At 63.6% G+C, this 11058-nt stretch overlaps 1 protein-coding gene across 1 annotated transcript; it reads left to right on the forward strand.

The window, feature by feature from the left end:
- The first annotated feature begins 7 nt into the window (after window positions 1-7).
- Window positions 8-5022, forward strand: NAT8L (N-acetyltransferase 8 like). The gene is made up of 2 exons (XM_017876237.1): window positions 8-313; window positions 2905-5022. The coding sequence occupies exons 1-2, from the start codon at window positions 277-279 to the stop codon at window positions 3270-3272; spliced, it is 405 nt and encodes a 134-aa protein (XP_017731726.1). The 5' UTR covers window positions 8-276; the 3' UTR covers window positions 3273-5022.
- The last annotated feature ends 6036 nt before the right edge of the window (window positions 5023-11058 follow it).

Consider the following 11058-nt stretch of genomic DNA (forward strand, 5'->3'; position numbering starts at 1 on the left):
TCTTTACCGCAGGAAGCCTGGAAATAGGGAGAAGTGGAAAGCATCCGAGATGACCCCGGCTCCTCCACCCGGAGCGCGGCCTGGCGCGGGGTCTCCCAGGGCCTGGGGACCCCCCGCCGCGCCGCTGACCCGCGCCCTCTGCCCGCAGCGCTGTGCTTCGCCGTGAGCCGCTCGCTGCTGCTGACGTGCCTGGTGCCGGCCGCACTGCTGGGCCTGCGCTACTACTATAGCCGCAAGGTGATCCGTGCCTACCTGGAGTGCGCGCTGCACACGGACATGGCGGACATCGAGCAGTACTACATGAAGCCGCCTGGTGAGTCTCGCTCCTGCGCCTCCCCGCCCTCCGCCCCAGACAGCCCTCGGGTGCACCCACTCCAGCAACCTCGGGGCAGGTTTGGGCGAGGGCCAGCGTGGGTGGGCCTGGGCCGGGGCCCCTGTGACCTGAGCCTTCTGGGTGACCGAGGCCTCCAGTGTCAGCGGGGCTGGGGGAGGCAGGGTCAGCTCCTCCCGCTGAGTGACCTGAGCTGGCTCTGCGACGCAGTGACTCCACCATTCCCTGCTCTGGATGTGTCTCCCTGGTGTCTGCTGCGGTGGGGCAAGGGCCGCTGGGCTCTGTGGGTCCTATCTGGCGTGCCTTGTGGTGCTGGGGTTGCCTGCAGTGCCAGGGCCCTGGGGGGAGGGGACTTGTGTGGCAGGGGCTGGGGGCCCTATTGGGGCACAGAGGATGGGGTGGGGGCAGGGGACCTGACCTTGAGTCTTGGCCTTCACTTGTGGCCTGATCTCTGGGCCACTTAGCTGGAGGGTTTTGTCCCAGCCCCTGTGGCCTTCTGTAACTGGAGGGGCTGGGACTGGGCTCTAGCGGGGCTGGGGGTTGCTCTCCACCCCGGGCTGGCCCCCAGCCGCTGAGCCACATCGGTTCCCCCATGCCAGGTGCCCCAGGGGCAAGGACTCTGCCCTCTGGGGTAGAAGGCTCTCTCCGGTCCTGGAGGGTCTGTAGGCCAATGAGAGGGACAGAATGGGCCCAAAGGGTTGGGCAGGGTCTGTCAGGATCCCGGTCAGTGTCAGGGGAGGGGCAGCGGCTCCAGCATCGCTGGCTGCCGTGCTCTACCCCTGCCCCACAGCCTTGGTGCCTGCTGCTCTCCTTGACCCTTTCCTAAACCCAAACGGAGCATCTGAGCAACCCTGAGCCCTGGCCAACCTCTGCTTGGGCGGGGAAATGGGCCATGAGGAAGCACAGGCCACAGCAACAAAGGGGGCTCTGGTGGGCACACGGGGCATGGCCTTCTCGCTCTGGGCTGTGGCCTCCCTGGTGTGAGGGAGTGGAGGGGTAGCTGGCAGGGCTGCAGGAACACCCCATAAGGGCAGAGGCTGGATAGCTGCTGATGGTCCATGCTGGATATCTGGGAGCTGCTTGTACACATGGGCAAACCGAGTCCTGGGAGGAGTGAGGTGTGCCCAGGGCCACATGGTGTTGGGGGTTGTTATTCCTGGGATGGGCTTGACCTCTGTCTGGTCTTGCATGGGTAGGTAGAGGCAGAACCCCTGGGTGGTGGGCAGGCCAGCTGGTGGGAGGGGTACTGGTCCAGGACCTCCTCCTTAGAGGTGGAGGTGTTGTGTGGGTAGGGAGATGGGGGAGTTGGGCGTGGAAGACCCCAGGGGCTCCAGGACAGGGGACCGAGAAGGGGCAGTCTTCCTGGGAACTCTGGAGCTGCACAGAGCTTGGAGGGCTGAGCTGCTCAGGGCCGTGGCACTGGCAGCAGTGCCCGGTGTCTCCCCCTGGGCTACTTCTCCTTGAAGGGCCCTCAGTACCCCCTTAACGGCCTGCCAGACCTCAGCATCCAGCACTGAAGGAGACGGAGGTTCCCCTCATGGAGCCAGCGGGCTGGTGGCTGCGCAGAGGGGCAATGGGGAGGGATGGGAGGGCTTCCTGGGGCTGGGGGCAGGTGCAGAGCCTCCTTGAGGAGGAGGCCAGAGGGGCCACAGGCAGCCTGTGTGGTCCTCCACTGGCCAACCCCTTCGTCTTCAGAGAGGTCTCTGGGTGCCACCTCTGCCTTTGGCTGCTGGAGGCGGCCAGGCTTCCCCTGTAGCCTGTGCCTGCAGGTTCCCTCCCACAACTGCCCCCACCTGCTCCTGCACCTCTTCTCCCCTGCCGGTTCCCCTCCCCGACGACCGCCACCTCCTGGCTTCATACCTGACTTGAGGCGGGAATTGGGCTGTGCTGTGGATGGGGTGGTGGCCTGGCCACTTGGCTTACTGCCAGGAGAGGCTGGGACCAGAGGGGCCACCCGCCGTCCCCCACTTGGATTTATGGGAAAGCTCCCCTGGGCTGCAGGGAGCCTTCTGGACGCACTTTGCTGACCGCTGCCCCTCGCAGCCCTCTGGTGTGGGTGCTGGAGTTGGCCGTGATGGCCCAGGTGAACCTGGGTGGCCAGGAGCCACAGCAGTTTGGCTGCACCATGGCCTGTTCAGGGTGGCCCAGGCCATCGAGGCATTTGGGTCTGGAGTAGCTGGGCAGGGCAGGGGCCTGACTAGGCAAAGCCTGCCCCATCTGTTGGTCTCAGAGGAGGGACTCGGGCCTTTGACCACCACTCTGAGCAGCGCAGCCTCCAGGCTTGAGTGGGTCCTGGCTGTTGGGCTATTGGGTAACAGGTGTTGGGCTGGCTTTCTCCGCTTAAGGAGCTCTAGAGGGGGGCTCTACCTGCTTGTCCTGAATAGTGGTTGCCCCTCCCTTGGCTCTGGCAGAGCTGGGACTGGGGGGCTGCCGGGACTGGGTGTCCCACTGCCCTGACTTGGTGTCTGGCTGGAGGGGACCCCTACCAGCCCCTGGCCCTGTCTCACCCCAGAGATGGAGGGGTCTCCCCAGCCTTCCTCACTGGGTGTCCCTGACCACCCTGTCCCCTGCAGGCTCCTGCTTCTGGGTGGCCGTGCTGGATGGCAACGTGGTGGGCATTGTGGCCGCACGGGCTCACGAGGAGGACAACACGGTGGAGCTGCTGCGGATGTCTGTGGACTCGCGTTTCCGCGGCAAGGGCATCGCCAAGGCGCTGGGCCGGAAGGTGCTGGAGTTCGCCGTGGTGCACAACTACTCCGCGGTGGTGCTGGGCACGACGGCCGTCAAGGTGGCCGCCCACAAGCTCTACGAGTCGCTGGGCTTCAGACACATGGGCGCCAGTGACCACTACGTGCTGCCTGGCATGACCCTCTCGCTGGCCGAGCGCCTCTTCTTCCAGGTCCGTTACCACCGCTACCGCCTGCAGCTGCGCGAGGAGTGACCGCCAGCGCTCACCCGCCCGCCACCCCGGCCGCCCTGTCCGCCTGTGCCCGCCTGCCCGCCGCCCGGCGCGGCCTCTGCTTTTAGACGCTCACCTGGCGTTTGGGTTGGGTTTTCCCTTTTCAACATTCTGCGGTTGTCTGGCTGGTTCTGGGGGGTGCGGGGCTGTTGCTCTTCCGCGACACTGGTGGGGGTGGGTTGTTTGTCGCCACAGCCCCTCGCCCTTCCCCACCTGCCCGGGCGGCTTGCCACATGAAGAGTGGCATCTTGGACCACCGCAGTTGTCCACGACACTGCCCTGCCCGCCGCCACTGGGGAAGGCCCAGCCTCGCTCACCAAGCACAGAACCTCGCAACAGAGCCCGGGGCCAGGCTCCGGCCCCGCCTGCGGCCCCAGCGCCACTGCCCGTGGAGGCCCGAGCTGGCCATGGCGCTGCTTTGCTCCGCGCATGCCGAGGGTGTGGCCCGGCTGAGCATGCCGCATGCACACAGCCCCGCCCTGCCGCCCTGCCCGGAGACCCGGGCTGGTGAGCACCCCTGTCCCCGGCCCCGAGCTGGCCATGGGAGGGCCTGTCCCTGCCCCCACCCCCTGGAGGGCCTGGTCTGCCCCGCACCGCCCGGCTCTGTCCACGCCTGCTTTGCTCTGATGCCCTCCCTTCCTCTGGCTCCGGCCCCTCCCCTGCCTGGGCTGGGCTGGCTGGTGTCATCACCTGGGTGGCTCCCATGGCGTCCATGGCACTGCCGGGGTGGGGGTCCATGGGACCCCTCTCCCCAGTGCCCACTGGATCACGGTGGCATCTCCCAGATTTCCCTGGGGACCTCCTGCCTCTGGCTGACGGTCCACCCTGTGAATCTTACCAGCCCAGGCTGCTGTCAACAGCGCCCAGCCCACAGCTTCTCCCAGCCTGAAACCAACCCATTTTCTAATAAGTTATTTAGACAGAATAGCACTCTGCATGACTTTAATTCTTGGGACAAAACGGTAGTTTGTACCGTAAGACACAGTTTCTGGCCCAGTGTGATGGGGGTGGGTGGCCGGGTGGGTGGAGCGTTTTGCTGTTGGAGACCTGGAGGGAAACCCTGACTGGGCGTCATTTCCCACCATGGAGCACACCTCCCAGCCCTGGCCTGCAGGGTGGGCAGGGTGGGGGGCAAGGGAGTCTGCAGCCTCTGGGAGGAGGGGCAGGGCGCTGCCTTGGGCTGGGAAGAGGGTTGGCCACCTCGGCTCCCGCTGGCCATGCTCCTTGTCTCTCCTTCCTGAGGTCATAGGCAGGGGCTGCCCTGGGTGGGGAGGTGGCCTGGAAGGGGAGACAGAGGAGGAGGGTGACACAGGTCGCACATCCAGCCTAGAGGTGGACCTGGCTTTGGTGGCAGGAGAAGAAGAAACACTTGCCCAGACCCCTTTGTGTGGGGAATTGGGGAGGGGGTGTGGCAGGCAGGTGGGCCACGGAACTGGGTCCCAGGCACCAAAGCCACGTGCAGGGCCACTGAGGGATGCTCCTCACGAGGCTTCAGAAGCGAGCGAGGGGACGGAGAAGCCCCGCGTCCGAGGGCCTTTTGTCCCGTTAGCAATTGAGGTGTGCAGAGCACTGTACAGACCCCACTCCCCTGTACATTCCTCCCTGGAGGTGCCCGGTCCCTGCTCGGGGATGGGAGTTTTGTAGACTGTACAGAAATCGGCACCCTATTTTCTTGCAGCTCAGATTTTGTTAATCTGGAATATACAGACAGACGTAAAGTGTTTTAGCAAAATGGAAACAAACAGTTGTGCCTTTTTCCTCTTTTGGTTTGGTTTGGGTTTGGCTGGGGGCAGGAGGGGCAGGGCGGGCCAGGTGGAGTCAGGTCTTGGGAGTGTCATGTCGGGGTGCCGCCAGCTTCCCTTGGTCCTGTGCCTTTGGAGCCTTGGGCTCCTGAGGTTAAGGGTGCTTGGGGCTGGCTGTTGGAGCCCACCAACGCCAGGGCAGGGCCTGGAGGCCCAGGGACTGCCAGTGTCTCGTTGATACTGACCTGAGCTGGGCTCATAGCAGATCCCCGTCCTGGGGGTTCTGAGAGTCCTGGGCAGTGTGGCCCTCTTCCATTCTGGTGGCACCTGTGCCCCTGAGTGACCTCTTCCCCGGCTGCACTGCCCTGTGGGTGGTGGGATGCTTGGCCTTTCTTTGTTGCTGCCAGGACTTGGTAGACATGGCAGGAAGGGTGTGCGGGGTAGTTGTGTGTGGAACCCTGCCGCCCCTGAGGTGAGCAGCGGCACTGGTGTGCCTGCCAGGCTGGGGCAGAGCTGCCCGGAGCCCTCTCCAGGCCAATGTGCAGCTCAGTGGGGCCCTTGAAGGCCACTGGGGGGCAGATGTGTCCTCCCCCCAGGCTGGAGGCCAGGTGCCCTGGTGGGTGGGCCTGCCCTGGGCCGCCTTGTCCCTCCAGCCTGGGATCTCACTGCTCTGCACATGTGCACTGACGTGAATTTTATATGTTTGTAGAAACTGATGTAACTTCTTCTACCTCTGAAGCGCCCTCCTGGGCCCTGCTGTCATGTGGCTGGTGCGGCTTCCCCAAGTGCTGGCCCCCTGCCCGCTCCCTATGGGCACCCACCACTCAGACTCTGCGTGGCGAGGCCCAGGGAAAGCCAGCCTGGGGCCCGGCACTGCTTAGGGGCCTGGGGCTCCTGGAATTTCTGTGTGTTTGGAAGCCTCTGCAGTGGGGAGGGTGTAAGGCGGGAGGGGCTGGCAGTGCCCGGAGCCAGAGCTGGACGAAGGAGGACATCCTCGCTGGACGAGCAGTGCAGACCTGACGAGAGGCTCCGGGCAGCTGAGGGCTGAGGCGCCTTGGGATGCCCTGCACTGCCCAGAGCCATGAGTCTTGCTGTACTGGGGGTGGGGTGGCCCCGTGCGGCTGCCACCACCCAGGTGTGAGCCGCTGCAGACCTGGCTCCTGAGGGTGGGAGGCCTGCTTGTGCTGAAGCTGCCATTTGGTCTGGCCCCCAGAAGGGCTCATGAGTGTAGGGAGTTGAGCCCCGCAGCCATGGTGGCGTCTCCCCCTCCTTCCTCCGCCCCATGCTCAGCCTTGCTTCCGCCTGGTGCCATGCCTTGGGGCCAGGCAGCCGCTGAGAAGCTGCCCCCAGAGGGAGGGACCGAGGGCTGAGTTAGTCTGGCCTGAGGGGTGGATGGCTGGCCCTGGGGGAAGGCTGGGTCTGGGAGGCCCTGTGGAGAGCAGGCCTGGGGCCACGAGGCCCTGGGGCCACCCCTCTCCTGCTCTGGGTGTCCTTCTCAGAGAAGATGGCAGAAGGTTGCAGGCCCTAGAGGGGACGGGCTGGGGACGCCCTGAGCTTCCTGGCTGTGTGGCAGGTGCTGAGGAAGTTCTCTGGGCCATAAGGACCTGGCTCCCCTCTGAGAGGCCCACCTGCCCCGGCGCACCCAGGGCTGTGCCTGTGGCCTGAGGCTGGGAACTTGGTTTCCTGGGCTCTGCTGGCGCCTGGGATTTGTGGGGGCCAAAGGTGATTGCCCCGCCAGGCAAGGGGCTGTGTGGGCCCTCGTGGGGCCACCTTCTTGTCAGTGCCCAAGGGATGGTGGAACAGTTGCCCCTGCGCCGAGGGAGCCCACTGCCGTCCCCCATGAGCTGGCGCTGCAGCTGCACACCCTGTATTGCCTGCTGACTTGCTTGTGTCTGTCTGGAAGCAGTTTGTTTGGCCACAGGCCTGTGTGCCTGCGCTGATGGCCACAGAGCTGGCACTTGGGGTTTGAGTTCCAGACTTGGCAGACCCTGGGATCCGCTTACTCCTCGGCGCCACGGCTGCTGTGCTTCCAATGGTGGCATGATGCCTCCTGGGGCCACAGCGGGGTGAAGGAGGGCGAGCCGGACATACCATTGTTGGATGTATTTTTTTTAAAAACAGCAATAATTAGCCATTTTAAAGGAGGGGTGTACCTGTGTGTGTGCATGTGCACGTGTTTGAGCGTGTGTGTGTGTATGTGCAAGTGGGTTCTTGATATGTGTAGCGTGAACATGTGTGCATGTATATAGGTGTGCATGTGTGAGCATGTGCACGGTATGAGTGCGTGTTGTGTATGCATAAGCATGTACACGTGTGAGCGTGCATGTGTACATGAGTGTACACGTGTGTACAGGTGTACATGTGTATGAGTTCTTGTGTACCTGCGTGAGCACGTGTATGATATACGTGTGTGGGTGTGTGCGCATTGTGTGAGTGTACATGTGTTTTGTGTCGGGAGCATGAGCATGCCCACATTTATGAGTGTCCATGTGGTATGCATGAGGCACGTATACATGTGTGATGCACATGTTTCCTGTGTACTACTATTGAGGGGGCACTGTAGAATGGATGCATGTGTACATATGCATATGGGTTAGTGCTACTTGTGTATTGCGTTGGGCAGTATGCGTGTGAGTCCTTGCGTTGTGCTGTTGTATGTGTGGCATGCACGTGTTATGGATGTACATGTGAGCTGTACATGTAGTGTATATGTGTGTGCAGCAGCATGCACGTGTGTGAGGCCATGTGTGTGTACTGCATATATGTGGCTGTGCAGGGTACCCGTGGTGGTGGGCTGGCCAGTGGCCCAGGAAAGCAGGTCTACCCCACCGCATTCCTGCTGGCGGCCCCCGGCAGAGGCCTTCCCTGGCCCCTCTTGCTTCCTCAAGTGGGGCAGGCCTCCGGTGGAGGGCCTTGGGCAGCTCCAGGGGCAGTCCAGGGAGCCGGCTTGGGGGTGCAGGGGGTGCGGTTCACCCGCTGCCTGTTTGCTTCCCGAAAAACTGTACTGTGAGCCCGACGCGGGGCAGATTGTTCTGAGGGCCCAGAGTGCCAAAACAGCCCCCAGGGTGGGGCGAGCGCGTTCTGAGGAAGGCTGCGGGGCCCCGGGTGGGTGTGCGCCTCCCCCGGATGGCCCCCAATGTGCTGTTTTCCAATAAAAAACCAGAGTGAAGGCCACCTGCTCCCCGTGCGTCTCTTGAGGCGCTTCCTGCCCCACTGTGTGGCAGGCGCTTTCAGGGATGTGGGCCCAACCCTGGTGGCCAGTTTGGCCCCCGCCGCCTCCCCCCTTCTCCCCTGGCCACCCCCTTTCCTCACGTTGGCTCGGGGCCTACACCACTGCCCCCTGGAGAGAGTTAATGGGAGCGGGGCAGAAGGGGCTTGGTGCCCATGGGCTTGAGGCCCCCATTCCCCCAGGCAGGCACCCAGCTGGGTGGGTCTGCCCCATTGACTCTCAGGCCTGGTATCCCCCTGAGCAGGCTCCTGGGGCTTGCCCCCCAGCTCTGTGCTGCCCTGGGGCACTCTAAACCTCCTGGCAGAGAGCTTGGGGCCCCAAGGGCCTGAAACCCCCCCACACCATCCTTGCCCACCCCCAGCGGGGGACTCCCTGGCCAGCCCACCGGCCCTGCCCACCCCTGTCTCCCCTGGGTCTGAGGTGTCCCGTTCCCGTGTTATGTCCATTTTCCTTGCCTGCAGCCCCAGCACCTGCCTGCCCGCCTGCCCCTTGGAGGAACAGTGGTGCTGAGGGAGGGTGTGAGGTGAGTGGGCATTAGAGCCCACCAGGATGGGGGTGGACCCCCAGTGTCTCTGAGGGAGGATGCCAGGTCTGGGGTCCAGGCTGAGGGTGTTGCAGCTCAGGGCTGTGGTGGGGAGCAGGGTGTTGGGGGGGGTCTTGCAGACAGACATGGGGTGGACACAGACCCCTGCCCTGGCAGATCCCTGTCAGGATGCCAGTCTTGTTGGCAGAGGGACTCCTGGAGTCTAGGGGTCCCTCAGCTCCACAGCCCAGTTCCCTGGGCCGCTTTCCTGGTAGGGATTTCCTTGGCTCGGCTTCTGCCTTCTCCACCTTCCCAACCCGTGCTGCCAGGCCCTCCAGCCAGGACCCTGGAGAAAGCCCAAGCTGCGAGTATCTTTCCAAGGGCAGGGGCAGGGCTGCCCCTCAGCCTGGAGGGCTAGGCAGCCTTGGCCTGGGCTCAGGTAACGAACAGCAAAGCCCATCTGGGACATCCCACTAAAACTGCGGCAGGATGGAGGCCTGGGTGCAGTGGGTACATCAGGGCCTGGCGGGGCCTGGTGGGGCTCAGAGTGCTGCCCAGGGAATGGAGGCAGGGGCAGCACCGCGCCGGCAGGAGGGCCCAGCAGTGGTTACAAGCAGCTCCCTGGGTCACTGGGACGTCCCACCACACTGGGGGCAGGCCCGGTCATCCAGGACCCACACACATGGGAGGCGGTGAAAATTTTTGATGCCAGGAGAAAACAAGGCTGTCTTGGCCAGAGTGGGTGTCCTCTTCCTGGGGAGAAACCAAATGCTTCCTTGAGTCACAGGATGGGCACCTGGCTCCCCCCAAGGGGCAGGAAGCACGAAGAGGGGCGAGGCTGACGTGGCATAGCAGCAGGACTGTGATCTGGACCCAGCTGTCCCTGCCTCCCCAGCACCACACATGGTGTCAGGCAAATGCTGCATAATTGAAGGGAAGAAGGAACAGACTTCCAGCACCCGCAGACCACAGCAGCGAGGTCCTGGCCAGTTTATTGTGATGACCCAGGTCACCCAGAAAAGACAACCCATGTTCAGTGGGCACAGGCAAGCCGCGCGTGTGACACAGCCGCCATTTGAAAGAGGGCAGGGTGGTACACATGGTGGGGGGGGAGGCCACTGCTCAAATCCACAGCGCCATCTGCACCCCATACACTCACCCCTGGCTGGCCTCCTGCAGTGGCATCAGGTATCCCCACGTGCAGCCAGCACCTTGATGGTGAGCCTGAGTGCTGGCCGCTCTGTGGGTGGCGCCCACAGAGGTGACAACCCTGAAGGGTGCAGGGGGCCCTGTGCCCCACTTTAAGGGATGCTCTTGGAGCCCAGACCCAGACCTTGGTAAGGAAGTACATGGGAGGGGCTGAGGCACCCGGGGCGGGGGTGGCCTGAAAGCAGGACCCCAGGAGCACATTTCCAGGGGCCACCACAGAGACGGGGAGCCATGGTACAGGGTGAGGATGCAGCTGAAATCCTGGCTGGTGCAGTTTTGAGTCCTGTGACCTTTTGGTGCCTCAGTTTCCCCACGTGCAAAGGGGAGATCGTGTTGGTGCCTCTGTCGCAGCCTGCTGTGAGGTGGAGGCGAGTCACAGGTGTCCTGCTGGGCTGGCAAGCGAGGCCACTGTGCATGAGGGAAGGCAGAGGGGCACGTGGGATGGGAAGAGTCTGGAGGGGCTGCTTGGAGCACTGGGTGGCTGGCGGGAGCCAGCCTGTTTGCAGCCACTGGTCACCAGCCTGCAGGAGGCTCATGGGAGAGACCTTGTGGCCTGAGAGCATGTGACCCCAGATGCCCACAGGTCCATGGCAGAGGCCTGCAGTGGGTGGGCAGGCCTTTTCATAGAGGGGCCACTCTGGTCCTCCTGACGCGTCAGTCAGGAACACAAGCTCCAGGGGCCTCAGTGCCTGCGGGGAGACTGCGTTCACTCCGTCTCAGTACAGGGCTGCACGCTGGGCTGGCCTGGGAGGATGGTGCACGCCCTGGGCCATGGCTTCTTGAAGCAAAGGGAGCCAGCAGTGGGGGGACACCACAGGGCGTCAGAGCTGGTGGCTTCTTGGACACCTGCCAGGGGTGAGCAGCTGCTGAGCCACAAGGGAGCCCTTCCCCTGGAATCCATGGGGGAGAGAGCCAGGAGTGCCTACCCTCTCTGGAGTGTCTGGCCCAGAACCAGCCTGGGTCACTCCCATTTTGGGGCACTCAGCCCTGCCCCGGCCAAGTGGCTGGGGGTTGTGGACGCGACATTTCCCATGCACAGGAAGAATTCACTCAGACAAGGATAAA

Source organism: Rhinopithecus bieti, unplaced genomic scaffold (genome assembly GCF_001698545.2).
Source record: "Rhinopithecus bieti isolate Rb0 unplaced genomic scaffold, ASM169854v2 scaffold_9581, whole genome shotgun sequence".
Lineage (NCBI taxonomy): Eukaryota > Metazoa > Chordata > Mammalia > Primates > Cercopithecidae > Rhinopithecus > Rhinopithecus bieti.

Excerpts from the sequence above, each read along its gene's own strand:
- NAT8L (XM_017876237.1), top strand. The coding sequence starts at position 277 with ATGGCGGACATCGAGCAGTACTACATGAAGCCGCCTG. Across the intron at positions 314-2,904 it reads GTACTACATGAAGCCGCCTG|GCTCCTGCTTCTGGGTGGCC; the intron begins GTGAGTCTCGCT and ends TGTCCCCTGCAG.